At 51.0% G+C, this 15,918-nt stretch overlaps 1 protein-coding gene across 1 annotated transcript in view; it reads right to left on the bottom strand.

Annotated features, from left to right (window-relative positions):
* LOC119433519 (latrophilin Cirl-like) overlaps positions 1-15,918 on the bottom strand; it is a 290,667-nt gene that overhangs the window by 29,864 nt on the left and 244,885 nt on the right. The window contains 3 exon segments of the mRNA XM_037700760.2: positions 6,191-6,297; positions 6,982-7,174; positions 15,252-15,296. Of these exon segments, the coding sequence (XP_037556688.1) occupies positions 6,191-6,297; positions 6,982-7,174; positions 15,252-15,296 (345 nt within the window).

Genomic DNA, 15,918 nt, shown 5'->3' with positions numbered 1-15,918 from the left:
CTCCGAACTGTTCCTGGAAACATCACATTTGTTCTCCGGAACGCGAAGTGAAGCGCGTTATCGGCGCTGCAGCGTCGAACGTGCAAGGAACACACATATTGCGTACATCCTACAACGCATTTCCTCATCCTTCAGGAAGCACTTTGCGGCCGCGCCATTTTTTCCTCGACAGCCGCAGCGGCAGCGAAGTATTGATGCGAAAGAGGCGTTATGTCATTCGCACACTCTATTTGTTTCTTCACGCGCGGCGGCGCCTACGGGCCCCCCGCCGATTCGAGGCCGCAGCCGCGTCTTATCCCTCCTGACGCATGTCGTCTGCAAAGCGTATAGCGTCGTCTGCTGCCGTCTTGAGGTATTCACATTACTTTGGCTTTTTTATGTATGTCTCTCTATCTCCTAGATTCGCCGAAACAAGCGGCAGAGGCGCAAATATTATACGCCTCCACACTAAAGAAGTATGCAGCGCTGGAAAGGCGCAGAAGTGGCTTCTGTCAATTAGGAGAGAGAAGGCGCGACTGATGCACCGAATTCTTTCGTGACGCAACGTAGGTATCCATCCCTTCAATCCCACACCGTATGCTGTTCAGTAGATGAGCAGACGACAATAAAAAATCCGTGACACGAGCTCGAAATCCTCTGTTGAAGGCGTTCGCAATGCACTGTGGAATTTACTCCAGTGCATTTAAAACAAAATTGAAGATGACTAGGTCGAACGTGAACTATGGATGGCTCACGTTTAAGCGTAATCTCTACATGCCCGTGTGAAACCGGCATTACCCTTCTCCCGACCTTCATCCGGGTAAATTTGAAGCAGTGAAATGCGAATGTATTGTCTACGCGCGAAATCAGCGTACAAATGAAACACTTTTGTGGAAAACGTCAAAAAAGAAAGTTCGCCAGCGTGAGGTGACTTGCAATTGGTTGACTTATGCGGACGAACGCGGACCTATTTCCTGACGCGCGTCCTCGGCGCATACCGACACTATACTGCGCCTGTTATAGTCTCACAAGCACGTAGCCGCGCGTGCGTTCGTGAGACTATAACCCCCCCGGCCGAGGCTTTTTTATGCAAAGAAGAACCCATACAAGAGAGAAACCACTCGCTCAAATTCTTTTCTACGTTCGGCGGCTTACAGCGTCTGTGTGTATACCTCCGCTCGAAACATGCCGTTCCGAAAGAAATGGCCAGGCGAAGCCGAAAGGATATAGAAACGCATAGAGGAGAATGCGTACGGGATAAGAAGAACTGGGCGGGCGCTTGCGGTCGGTTCAGAGCGTCGCGCAAGTCATCTCCTCTGGAAGCGATGAATAATAGAGACAAAAAAGAACGACCACACTACGGCCGTCGTCGAGAAGGCGGTAGAAGCCCCCTTCTCGACTATGCAGACGACATCTACCGTCTACGTCGTGGAGTGCATGGGGGGAGTTAGGCTTAGCGCCAGCCAACGTAGCAGACGACACCGAGGTCTTTTGGTCTTTCTGCATTTCGTTTTATTTTGTTTTTTCTTGCCTTTCACGTCGTCGCCGTCACTGCCTCGTATGCATACATGCATGCATAGACGAGAGGGTGGGCCTCGGGTGGGAACGAACGGTGTCCGCTTTTATATCTTCTCGCCCGACGATAGCTCTCTTCGGCGCGCCGAGGTGCACCATAGAAGGAACCGCGCGCGGGCAACTTATATCCGTGATGGAAGAGCAGCTATATCGCGCGTGCGCGTCTCCTACCCATCCTGTATAAAGCCATATAGCTCCCGGACCGCACCACCGGCCTAGGGGGCGCTGCAGGAACGCAGCGGTGTCGATGCAAAGAAAGAAAGAAAGAAAGAAAGAAAGAAAGAAAGAAAGAAAGAAAGAAAGAAAGAAAGAAAGAAAGAAACCCGAATGAAACAAGCCTGGACGTCTGTTTTTGCCCGCTAAATAAGAAAGGCGTCCGGGAGAGCGGACAAGGTGGCGGGTTATATAGGAAGGGGCCGGGCGGAAGCCCCCGGAATGGCGGACGCGAAACGCGTTTTGGCAGTGATCTGTGGCCGCATACGCACGCGTGCAGCTGGCTGTGGCGGAATTGTCAATGTCTCTCCCTCACTCTCTCTCTGTCTCTCTCGTTCGCCCGATCCTATCGCCACATAGCGGTGGCGATGAATCGGTCGTCGACACTTCGTTTCGAGGGGGCCGAATTTATGGGTGGGATGTATGTACAGCGTCGCCGCTCGAAAGGATGAACATCGCCGAATTCTCAATTGGGTCGACGAAGTGCCCGCTCTGCTTCAATATGGCGGAGAATCAAAAAGCGACCTTCAGTCTGCTGTAGCTGCTATCTATGTAGTGAATCGAGCAACCGCGGGCTTCGAAGACTTACGGGGTGCAATACACGCTCCATGCACTGGCTGGAGGTATAGAGATATAGCTAGGTGTCACTATACGCCACCAACTAGACGTTACTACTAAAGCACGCTAAAGAGAAGCACTCGATCATTTTATACAAGTAGCGCATTCTTTCACTATCCTCTGTAGATTTTTGTTTTGTTTTATTCCGCGAGAAAAGAAAAGAGGGGGAAGGTGTTATAATTATAAGCGGAGAAAACGAACGATGATCTTTAGTTTTAAATGTCATGCAGATCTATGTGACGTTACGCGTTTCACTATTTCTTTTTGTATATTTAAGCGGCGTGTGATGTGAGATCAGTGGCTTCGGCTGATGTAACCGACTACGTTCAATTTGGTGATGATTATATGCCGCAATCGATGGTAAACCCTAGAGCTATATATATTCGTGATTAGCGTTGTGTAGGTCACACACACGTTATCGTGTTCATCTTCCTTCGTGATAACAAAATATGAGAGAATATCATATGGTAAAGGTGTTCGCTACATGGGACTTGGATAGCATCATGATCCCAGCACAAAGATTACGGTGGTTTCAATATCGCCATAATTTGACGGAAATCTGAGGCGTAAAGCGCTGACTAGGCCAAGTAAAGGTTAAAGGCTGCATAACTATTCTAAGAAACCCTCACTCACAAAGTAAAGCGTTAATTACCAATATTTTGCAGACGCCGCACAGGGAGCAAGTTATAATTGGGTTTCGAATTATAAATCACTTCTCCTAACACTATGCAAGCCCGAATGGAATCCCCCGCATCGATCTGCCCCTTTCCTAAACTTTCCAGGCATCGATTTTTGGAAGATTCTGCCAAACGGGAAGAGATGACGGCGCCGAATTGCTGCGCCCTCACGCAAGAGACTTCGCAGTAATTGACCCGTCGAATTAAGTAAAGGCACGTCACGTGTCCGGATCGACAAATCGACGGTGCGAGAAGTAGTAGGAGGACACGGGGTTGGGATGGCTAACCAGACCAGGGCCCGGCACCGTCCCAAACACACGTTCATAAGAGCGATATGCCGCGTTTGCTCGAATATAAGCCATACCGTTCTTTTCTTGCAATATGCTGAAGACAAAAGTATAGACAGTTCGCCGGAATCGAATTGCAGTTCCAGGCATTCGGGAAGTTACTTGCAACAATCACTGATGCCGAAACGCCGTACAACAGTCCTGATATACATTATGTTGCGTTTCTATTGACTTTCCGTGGCGTTCAATACATTTTCTGTTTACATGCAATTGTATATCACATGTATATCACACGTGGCGTGCCATTCTATTTTGATTCAGCACATGTCTTTACCGTCTCTTCAATATTGAATGGAGAGAGAGACAGATTGACATGGACGAGGAAAGCCTTCTGACTGCTATCGTAGTCACAGTTATCGCGATACTGCGATAACTGTCTTGCGCGCAGCTGACGCCTGAACCCCGGTCAGCACTGTTGGGGAAGGAGAATAGACGCAAAGACATAGAAAGAAAATGAGTGCTCGGAGCTTGCTGGCATAAGATGATCTGCGAACATTCGAAGGGAGGCTTAGATTCGAGTGTACGCGGTATGAGGTAACTCGCGGCGAACCCGAACCCCGACGTCGCCTGCCGAGCTATGTGCAGGAATGCGTGTTCAACCCTGTCGACGTCGCCGCGGGAGGGGCGGGGGACCGGCGTTCAAACCGCAAAGCTTAATGTCGTCCAGATAGCCGAGCGCCGGCGGTGGGCAACGCATACCAGGTGGCGACCGGTGGGAGCGTCGGGAGGGAGGGGGGGGGGGGGGGGATGAGGCTTTAGAACGAGTCGACGCGCAGAACGGAGAAGTGGCGCGGTGGGTTTCGAGAGAGTATATGAGAATGCGGTTGAGGAGAATGAGAATCCACGGTGCCCCCACTCCTGCAGTTTCGATTAATCTCATCGGTCATTTCGAGATAGGGGAAGGAGCCAGAGCAGCTCGAATTCTCTCACCAGCTCCCACCTCCCCGACTCATTTCATCGCTCCCCCTTCACCACAAACCGTTCCGGTCTTCGCCACACCGATCGAAGCAGGCGAGCTGCTTCAGGGAGAGTCATAGAAGTTGGTTCATTTTCAACTCCGAAGTGAAGAGTGGTGAGGGTGTGTGTGTGTGTGTGTGTGTGTGAGGTATTGAAACGAGAACGCCCGGGGTCACGAAGGTAGTGGTGGGATTGAAGGCGTCATCTGTCGCCTTTGGCGCGGGCTGCGGCGAGCGACGCAGCGGATGACATGTTTAATACTCCAGGCAGTTTCGACAGGACCGTGCAGCGAAGCCGGAGCTACAGGAGCCCGTCGATGAATGCGCGGCAGAAATTGTAGTTCCGCCGACAAAGAACCCCGGCCATGCGTCGCGCGTTCGCAATGTCGTCTGGTTCTGCTTTGAAAAGCAGACGACGATGCAACCCCGGATGCCCGGTTGTACTGTATCGGATACTCACCGCCAGACGTGGTGTGTTTGCAGCGCCGTCTGCTTGTGCTTTGGAAAGCAGACGGCACGAAGCGTCCTCGGATGCACTGTATAATATACTAAACTCCACTATGCGTGGCGCGTTTGCAGCGTCGTCTGCTTTGGAAAGCAGACAACCACGCGTATTGGAAGTAGCCCTACGTGCGTGTACGAAGCACCAGCCCGCTCTGTCGAGTACCTTACTAGAGTTCCAGCTTCCGCGAGGCTGTATACCGTTTTAATGAGAACACGGCTGGGACTCCGGGCCCTGACCAACCCCTTCCACCGCTCCTGTCCCCTATCTAGCCCCGTCGTTGTCCCCGAGCATGTCCGGAGTCAGATTCTCCTTCCCCTCCAACGGCAGCGACGTCGACATCGGCGCTTTGGCGAACGTGGTTGGACTCTCGCGTGCCTTCGCTCTGTGCAGCGCGCATTCCCGAGCATCGAGCGAAGCCGAGCACTTGAGCAGAGCTCGGGAAGGAGAATGAAAGGGGGGGGGTATGGTGGCGAATGCGCGGGAAGGCCGGAGAAGAGGCTTTCCTCTCAAGGGGTTTCTCTCTGTGGAGCGTTCGGTTGCGGATCTTCTCAAGAGCGCCTGTGTGCAGCTGCGGCCTTCCGGCGAATGCCGTCGTTGTTGGCGCACGATCGAAGCCTTTCTTCGAGAAGCTGGACTACACACACAGCGCCACCCCACGGTCACTCTAACCTCCCTTCCCCAACACAAACACACACACACGAACACCATTCCCCACTTATTCTGTCTTCTTTCTGAGGAAAGTTCTTTCTCCCGCGCTGCCCAACAAACCAAAGGTCAGCGACTCAGTCGTGTTCGATTTGGTGCGACTTTCTATATTTTTCTCTTTTCCCTATATGGCGGCGGAAGAAAGATCCTGCGATAGCAATCAGAACTCGTTCTCTCTCTGGGGCAGGATGGGTCGATCTGCCCCGGAGGTTATTAATAACCATTGCACGATCTCGCGCGCAGTGTTGTGGATGAACGTTAGGCGGAAGCTCTATGGCACAATGCCGTTCGCCCGCGTACCAGACCCGCGTTTGGCTCGGCGCGTTCTTATTTCACTACGTACTTCTGAGTTGACGGAAGCTCTGGTTTCGCGTAAGCCTGCTCACTGATTGATCTCATTGTCGGCACACAATCTGACTGTATTCGACGTTTACCTGACAAGGAAAGCTAAGTTAGGACAAAATCTGCTCCTGGGTCTGCACGTCCATGAGCTCTGGTTGAACTAAACTGAACGGCGAGAGATGGCGCCACCGGCACTGTTGTTGACGTTTACGTCATTCTGCGAATGGTAGTAACGCTTAAGCATCTCTGCTGGTAGGACAGACTGCTGCTTACCGAGTACGCAGTGGTACTGCATCTCCAGGTACTTGAGAGTACCGGGACAGGGATCTCCGAAGAGACTGCTGGACACGTGCGTACCGCAGCTTGACTTGTGTGCGCACCTGGAAGGATTGAGAAAGCAACTATGTGGAAAATAATACGATGACACTACGAAAGGATCTGTACGGCGTGATGCTGCAAAGCGCCAGGAGTCTTCAGCTGCCAGCAAACTACCTATCCATGCAATGCACACGTACATATGGAAGTATGAGAATTTCACTTAAACAGCACTCAGCCACCCTATTACTAGCATAACGGGATCAGAACAGTATAGACACCTTTTCTTCTGTTACCATGCATACGCCGTACGCATGTATTTACTTTCTTTTCGGTCCGCTATTTTGACGGATTGACATTAATAACATTGAAAGTTCTTGGCAACGTTTTCACCGGCCTTTGCGCAATAAGTAATTGCTTGATGGTGAAACAATGAAATCAAATATGAGTCGAAAGCAGGTGAAGAATAAAAAAAAAAAGAAGAAGAGGCCCTTGCTGCAATGAAGGTCGAATTCAACTACAACAATGACACGTGAAGGTGTCAAAGGTTCGACTCGAACTTTCATAAACATGGTTTTAGATAACGCGTCCCTCCTTCAAGAACAAGAAGTATATTTATGTTTCTCCCCTTTCTCTGAGGGTTCATCACTCCTAGCTCCCAGACGCGCACCCCCGCCTCGGGCAGGTATACGACCGGCGTGTCACCTGCTCCCGGCAACCTCATTTGCAAAAGAGTGGGTCGTTCTCACCTGTCCTGCATGATGAGGAACGACTTGTAGGACATGCAGTTGACGCTCCAGTCGAGCCGACCGAAGTCGTTGCAGATGCCGATGCTGAGCCGGCCGTAGTTGGCGCGAACCAGGTGGATCTGGTAGTTGTCCGGGCACGAGATGTTCAACTCGCGGCCCTCGCACGTGTACTCGGTCGTGTAGCGGATGCGCTCTGCACCAATAACAAATAGAACACAACGCGTAGACGATTAGGAACAGTACCGGTTCTATACGAGAGTGGCTTATATATGAAGTGACGGTGTTAGCGTCAGCCAGTGATAAATAGGAGGCAACTGACAGCCCGAGCAAAAGTTTCGTGTGAGGCTGTCTCTGAGATTTTGCGAACAAATACTGTTAAAGTTCACCGACGTTTTACGGGCTATATTAAGGTCTGCACTACTAACAGCCTACTAGCAGAAAGCTTCGCAAACGTTCTACAGGAGTGCACTAAGACGTTCTCCGGACTGTCGCATACCTAGAATGTAGGTAAAATTCAATGGATTACAATGTGTGTGCACATGTACAATACGGACCATCAGCTATATGTGATAGACTTTATATGGTCTCTCTAATGTTTATGCTGGTATACTTTAAATACCAGAGCATACATACAATAACTAGAGGCATTAATAGTCTACCCACAATACACTAACTAAACTTAGCACAGTGCCAACACTAATTTCATGCGAGTCAGCGCTGTTTTCATACCCTTGCCTTATTAGCGTTTCAAAGCCAAACAGACTACAAATGCCGCAGCAAATATTGCGCTTCCACCAGCAGGACAGAACAATGAGTTAGTCGTTACACGCACAATCAACGCAGCACAAATATAAAGCACAGCAGGAAAGAAGGAAGGATGCAATAGCCACCCGATACATACTTGCACGCGCTGCCATAATAACAGGACAAACTAAAATACTGCATGCATAGTTTTTGTTTTCAGCCGTATAGTAAGGAATTGCCGCGAGCGAGCGGCTCGCGTGGTACGCTGCAGGCGTGACCGTATTCAAGCATCAATTGAGGCGCGCGTGCGCGTGAAAGACAAATAACGATTGAAAAGAACAAGGGGCAAGCGTCGCTCGTAATTGTTTCCTACAGCAACTGGCACCCCCAGACGCGGAACGAGTCTTTCTCTTCTCTTAATCAAAGGCGACAGGTCGTTTCGTTGCTCAATAGGCCAGGCGCCCGATTGTCTGCCTACATCACACACTGAGTATAAGAGGCCCTCTCTCGCCGCTCTTTTCGCTTTCACGTATCACAACATCGCGAGCGAGCAGCGTCGATCACGACGACGGAAGATTCCGTGGCGCGATTGCGCCACCATACGAGAGAGGCGGGAACTAGAGAGAACAGTGGTGGTGGTGGTGATGGTGAGGGGGGACGAGGAAGGGGTGTCGACCATTGAACGAGACGGGTTATAATTACGGCCGAGAGATACCACCACTTCGCGCGAGTCCTGCAGCATGACCCGTGCATCGGATCGCCGTCGCTTCCTTTCTCCGTGAAACGACGTGTTGTGTGTAGCTGTTGCTGCTGACCGCTGCCAAGCGCGTTCTTTACGCCTATCGTTTCTTGTTGTAGCTGTCAGTATCGCTGGAGTAGGTTGCGGGCGAACGAGGGTTGCAGTTCTGTTACTCGGCGCGCGGCGGCATAGATATGCAGCGATAGCCTACTTAAAGGCTTCGGCGGCTTCGGCGCTAGTCGGCTTCGCGTTCTGGAGCGGTGGGTCCCCCCACTGACAGAGTTGTAAGTCTGTGTTTTGACGAATTAAGTGCCCTGCTGGGAGACTATACGGTACGTGCAGAAGCGAGCAGGCGGGTGCAGATGGCTATGTAGCTGCGTTTCTTTTCTTCCGGCGTTTGTATGAAAGTATTTAAGTTTTCTTTTCTTTTACCTATCAAGAAATGTTTCTCTTCTGAATGACCTGACAACTTCGATAGTTGTCAAGTATAACGATTAATCTTCGATTTAAGCAGCGCTTCTAATTTATGTGCGCTGCTCAAGTGAAATACTAAGTTTCTAGTCCCATGATCATTTAATGAGTCTCAATAGTTAAGCGTTACATTACGCGTTTTCAGCGCCGTCGTCTGCTGACACTGTTCTGGAAAACAGACGACACTGCATCAGAAATAAGGAAAATGGAACTCAGATAATACGTCACTAACATCGATAAGTTGTCGCGGGGTTTTACAGAGTTTATTGTGGTGCGTTGTGCTTACGTATCACCGAGTCAGTGCTACGAGTGCTATCGAAATTTCCATGACAGATCGCATGGCAGCGAATTTAGCATTTAGATTGAAAAACTGTATTCCGCTTACTTTCCGTGTGCAAAGTACACGGCGGACCAATACGAAGTGGGACACCTTATTTGCATTGAATGTCCTTGGTCGTCCTTGCCTTAGCAAACAAAGAAACGTTTCACAGTATATATATATATATATATATATATATATATATATATATATATATATATATATATATATATATATATCATACAGGAAAGCCGCTTAGCGCATGTCAAAATAGGAGCTGTCGAATTGACACTTCTGCAAAGACCACTGTTTCAATCTGTAGTAGTTTTTGCGACAGTGGTCGATTAAATTGGAAGCTCAATACATTACAGAGCAGGAATTCACATTCGTTGTGGAACCTGTGTCCTGTAAATTTTTGTTGCCAACTGTACATATTTCGTATAGTCTGAGGCGCGCCTCCGCGGCCGCTGCAGGTACTAGTTAACAATAGGAAAACTGTGCAGTACAACAAGCATATGTTCTGCATGGCTGCGGCTAGCGCTTTAGCCTCTATAGCTTCTACAACGCTGCACTCATTTACATTGACGCGGTTGCGGCATTAATGGCGACTGCCGCTTGTGCTAGCTCGGCTTTAGCTAAACTGCAGGTCGTTGGACACTCAGCACCCATTATACATGTTCCTTCTCGCATTGCATCGCCCTGTACATACGCCCTACAGAAAGAGCATTCTAACAGGCTCGCTCGCATATCCTGGTTACGGCTGACGCATTAGCTCCGCTGCTTCTATTACAATACTGCACTCACTTATTTAGACACGGTGAGGGCATTAACTCAACGCTGTGGTTTGCGATCAGTCGGTCGGCTTCAGTTACGTCCCGTCCCACCCTCCTCAAACTCCTCCCAATGACCTCATTGCATACAGCTTAGAGGCGCGAACACCACCAAGCCCGCCATTTTCTCAGCCATGCGCGGGCGCGCACTGACCGTACGATCATCCGTGATTCAATCAATGTAACCGCCGCCTTGCGAGCCCCGATGCATCCGCGATATGCAGTCGAAGCCGCGAACGATCGGGACGGAGTGCAAACTTGATTTCCGCCTGCAACACGCCGGAAGTAAGAAAAGGAAGTAAGAACGAAAGCGCGCGCGCCAGCGCTTGCAGAGGCGGAAGCACCCAGAGAGCAGTCGGGAAAACCGATCACGATACTTCCACGCACGCGATCGCAACAAACGCGCTCCATACGCCCGCGACTTCCTAAACGCATTGTTGCCTCATCATCATGGGGTATAATTCACGGTGTCTCGTTTCGCGTGCGCGAGGCCATATCTATCGGCCGGTGTAAGGGCACAGCGGCGAGCAGGGAGACCCGTACTTATCCCGCTCCGCATACTATGACCGTCAGAAGGGTTAGCGCGAATTGACACGCAAAGTAGTATACTAGTCACTAGGTAGTAGTGGCAGACGGCCGGTTAGCCATAGTTGAGCTCCAGGCTAGGCCGGTATAGAGGGCGCTTGAAACGTTTCCCGGTCTCGGGGGAGGGTCTTTGGCACACGGCGCCACGGAATGCTTTCAGAAATACCGCCTTGCCTATATTTGATTCTGACCTCACTGACGACTTTGGCACGTGTCGAAGGGTTGTAATTTGAAGTGCCAATCGTGAATTTCATTCTGGGTCAGCGGTCAGTCGTCATCAAGACAAACCTCCTTGGTCGTCACTCAAAATGTTGCTTTGAATGGCGCTGTGCGCAAACTATGCACTTAGAGGAAAGGGGAAGGGGGAGTTGCGAAAGAGGGCGCCACAGAACAAACTATGCAGCGCGAAGAGGTCGCAAGGCGGAAATTACTTACAGCTGTCACTGCCATAATTATTATTGGTATTTCTAAATTTCTGTTTGGGGGGTTGTAATTTTTGTTACTCTTCTTCTCTCGTTTGCGCTACGTCCGATTCTGTTACGCGCACCGGGCCACCAATTGCGTCCCCTCGGCCCAGCGAACGCACACGTCGAACAGGAAAACACGCCAGGCGTGACAGGTTGACCCCCCCTCTAAGTCGAATGCACAAGGCACACTATACAAGAGCACCCTGCTGTCTCTCAAGGCGCACCGTCGCATTCGGGTGCACCCATTCCCAATCCGGTTCGCAAAACGCAGCGCGAAGCTTCACGACGACCTGATGTTTCAGACTCCGACAAGCACAGAAAAAAGGACGACTCAAGTTTGTTTCCACTTCAAGTAGTTGCGGCCGCTGTGTATAGACACACAGGCGTACCAATGTTTCGACGGGCTTAGCCTTTCTTGTCTCGGTCGCCACGCTACCAACGGAGTCACGGGGCGCTATATACTGCTTCAGTTCGACGAGTTCAACTTCTCGTTCTTGTTGCTGCTGCACCGACTACTCTTGCGGCCACGCTTACGGGTTTGCCTACTGACCGAATAGATAAAGGGGGGAGGAGGTCCCGATTGACTGACGTCAGCGAACATCGCGGTCACTCTGCGGGAGGGGGGCTTCGTCTCGTAGTCGCATGTATATATAGCAGAGCTACGCGCACGGACGTGAACACGACCACACAACGGCATCGCTGCAGAAGCGTTCTCCGGCTAACTTCCTCACACGCCGCTGCTCGACGAGAGGGGACCACGAATGATGCGTTATTGGCCGTGTAACAACGGACGAAACTGCTCGTCGAAGACGCCGTTGCTCCTTGCTTTTCTTCTTCTTCTTCTTGTCTCGGATTGAAACGGCCACTGTTGGGGCTCGCGTCGCGAACCGTTCGCCCTTGTGTTCGAAGAGGTGCGCCGCGCTCTCTCCCTGCGCACGCGGTTTATAGACAATGAACGAAGTGAACCGCGCCGCAGGCGTCCTTTCCTCCCAGTATTTCTTTTACGCGTCAAGGGGCGTTTGCTTCGGTGGTTGCGCAAGGCGTGCGGAGCGAATCGGGGTCACACGTCGGAGCGCAAGTAGTCGTCGCGGTCGGCCCACCTTTGGTCTGCTCTGCGCCGTGCCTGCTTCAATAAGCAAGCACCGGTCGTTGTTGGTCTATACCTGCATACTACAGGTGCACTCGCAGCTTCCCCTTTAGAATGACAAGGCGAGCGGGAACGTCGATCGGAGCGAACGCGATTACAGGCTTGCGGCGGCGTTGCCCTCTATCCAGTGTGCGTGCGTGATCGAGCGCGAGTGTATGAAAGCCTCGGATAACGACTTGCCTGATTAAGAACACGGGTGCAAGCACGCCGCAAGCTTTCGAGATAACATATGTTGGCTGCTTGGCTTATCGCCCATGAATCTATTCGTGCAGAGTATCTGCTGCAAAAAAAAAAAAAAAAAAAAAAAAACGTTTCGGGTGTAGCTCTTAGGACAGCTTCTGTAAAACTTAACTGACCTCTGTTGACTTGTCGATCGATCGATTGATTGATTGAGTGATGTCCCATACCTGAGCTACGCGGGTGTTAATGGAAGGTTGCGGGTTCGTTTTGACCGGAGCTTGCTCCTCGAAGCTCGATTCGTATACTCTCTCTCTCTCTGTTCTTCTTTCCTGCCTGCACTTCAAGGCGAAATGCGCGGGCCGGGACCGGGAATCGAACCTGCAACCTCGTGCATAGCAACAGGACGACGTTGCCTCTGAGCCACCACAGCGCGTAACATCGACTTTCATCATAGCACGTACAATGCTTGTGCTTGAGTATGCATGCGTGTGTCCGTCTACGAGGCGGCCCGGGGGGGGGGGGGGGGGGGGGGGAGGCAGTATTAATTGCGAACGGCTACACGCGCTTCGTGACCTGCGAGGACGCGTTGGTGTGCACAGTCGATGGCGCTGCAAGCCCGGCGCTACACGTGAGCTCTTCCGTCGGAACATCGTGCGAACGCCTTTGGCTGCATGAGACCTGCACAGCCACGGCTGATGACCCCGCCACGCATGTTTGTGTGCGTTCGTGCGTGCGTGTGTACGCTGTCATTCATCCTTCCGCACTTCCGCAAGCATAGCATGCAAGCTTTAACCTTTTCTTGCTGCGCAGTCATTCTTTTTTTTTTCTCCCCGCGCTATCGTCATGATCACGATCTTGCGGAACCCCGCGGCATAACCCTAATATAAACATCACTCAGAGCTAGCCTAATATAAGCTCCACAGTACGTAAGCTTCCCGCTTCAAACCGCGGCGCGGTCGCGTGATCTGAATTAAAGAGCCCGGACTGCACGACTTTTCCTTTCACCCCGCGTAGGGAAGGAGGCGTTACTCTCTATACATGGCGGTTCTGCTACTGAGCCCACAGTCGTGGGTTCGATTGCCGGTGACAATCCGATAGGTGGCGTGTGCGCAGGGAGGGCCGCTATGAAACCCCAGGTAGCCAAAATAAAGCGGCGCCCTAGCACTAACAGTGTCTCTTAGAGATCGCTTGTTATCACTAACTAGAACGGTAACCCTCACCAATTAATCCTATCTTTACCGCCGCAAGACATAATGCACCGTACTGCCCCAAGCCCGAGCTCTGAGTACACCGAAGCTAATTTGCCATAAATAGAAGAGCCCTGCCATTGGCTATGACTATATGAGTGCTCGTTCGTTCATTCGTTCGTTCGTTCGTGCTTTTGTTCGTTTGTTTGTTTACGACCCTCTCCACCCTGGCTTTGCTTAGGAGACTGAACCATTCCTGGTGATTAAAGTTCATTCTCTCGCTCTAATTTTAGACGCGCGGATCTACGCGCGCACGTAGTAAAAGAGCCTCGCGAGAGATAATTGCCGCGATAAGCTTCGCTCTACAGAGTGCTCGGCGTTACAGCGCGATGCGCTGTCGAGCGGCGTGTTTGTTTCCTAGGAAGTTCCTCGCTAGTTTTCATCGTTGCACTTGCTCTGAACACCTCAAAAAAGGTCGCGGTGTCACTGGATAACCAGCATACACAGCCCGACCCTTCTACATGCTACAGCTACCACGAGGCCTTTAGTAACGACAAAACAAACAAAATAAAGAGGAGCTACCGCGCGAATCTGCACAGAAGCCCACGACGTGCGCGGCCCGGTAAACCTTCATCCGATCCTCACACGCTGTTGCATCGGATACGCCGCCGAAGCTTCAGCGAACGTAACGTCAACGCCGCCACGCCACCGCTGTCAACAACAGCAACACCGAAGCATCAACGGGAACTGCAGCAGATACAGCGCCATCAACTTGCGACGGGATGAAAAAAAAAAAAAAAAAAAAACTTCCGCGGCACAACGCGTCGAGCGTGAGGAGCGCTCGACGTTTTCGCTAATTGTTAAAGTCATTAGGAAACTTCGGGCGCATCGCAGCCCGCGCACGTTCTCCCACGAGCGTTGTCACCACGCCCCGCGAGGGGGCGGTAGCGAGCGGTGGCCGACGCAGCGCCCCCTGGTCGGAGTGTAGCGGAGGTGTGTTGCTCGCATGCCGGCATGACGCAGGCTCTGGTCACATCCCGTTTTACGTCTAGGAAAAGCTAAAAAAAAAAAAGGATTTAAACAAATAAAAACAACAATGAGCGTCAATCGAATGCGGTCCAGACGCCACGCAGGAAAGCGCGAACTCCGGCGTGCGATGCGGCGAAGCAAGTGAACAGGAACATATAAGCACGCCGTGCCTAGCTGCTCTCTCGTTGTGCAGAATGAACGTGTTCTCGCTGTCGTAAATGACCCGACCGAACTGTAGGCGTGGAAAGCGTGCGTTAGCTGCACGCTGCCGCGTGTAGACAATAAGAGAGAAAGCACGGTATACATGCAAAAAAGCGCAGAAATTCGGAGTCACAAGCACGACAGCAGCAGCAACAGTAGCAGCATTACTGAAGCGAAGCTGTAGAAAACTGAGGTGTTAGCGCGCGCAGCGGGTTGGGTAAAAAAAAAAAGGGGGGGGGGGGGTGCAACACACAAATGCCCGCCAGGCGCAACGGAAGAAGAGAATGTATAGTTGTTAGTTTGACAGGATGAGAGAAAGAAACAGAAGAGCAAAACAAAAAGAGACAACAAAAAAACGGCGGGTTCTTTACCTCTTCCCAACTGGGGTGGCCTTATTGAATAGTTGGGTAGGGAAACTGAAACAAACCAAACAAAGGAGAAAAAATAAATAAACGGGTGGGAAAAACAACAATGGCAGACACGTGTGTTCGTTTGAAAAATTCAACGACACGTATACACACCGACACTGGGACAACTGCAATAAACAACACTGGCGGCAGTGGATGCTTGCTTTAGGACGAAACGAGTACACCAACTCTGATCATTAGCGCGCGAACACGTTTCCTCTATTGTGTGCACGACATTCGGGGGGTTTCGCTTCAAGGGAAAGGAGATTTAAACGATAATAAAAAATGCTGCTCCCCCGAGGTGCCACGTGTCATTTCTAATTTTGCCTGTTGCGTGTTCGTTTTCAGTCTAGGCTGGAGTTTCGCTGGTTGCTATAGGTTATACTTCCTGTCTGTCGCGAAACTCTACACTGCATTTCCTGCTTGCGTGACTAGGCTTTACATGCTGAAGTTGGCGGGCAACAACTTTGGAGACTGGTCGTCGATAATTAATGTCCCATGATCCCAGTTATGGACAAGCTCGCCCGTTGATTAATTCGAAATTTAAATGAAAGCAAACGTACTCGCCTGTGTCATTCAAGCTGGTTACGATTCATTACTGGTAAGCGCTTAACTACGGCAAACGCGGACG

This window comes from Dermacentor silvarum, chromosome 11 (genome assembly GCF_013339745.2).
Source record: "Dermacentor silvarum isolate Dsil-2018 chromosome 11, BIME_Dsil_1.4, whole genome shotgun sequence".
In the NCBI taxonomy this organism is placed as follows: domain Eukaryota; kingdom Metazoa; phylum Arthropoda; class Arachnida; order Ixodida; family Ixodidae; genus Dermacentor; species Dermacentor silvarum.
This window is presented reverse-complemented; position numbering and strand designations above follow the sequence as displayed.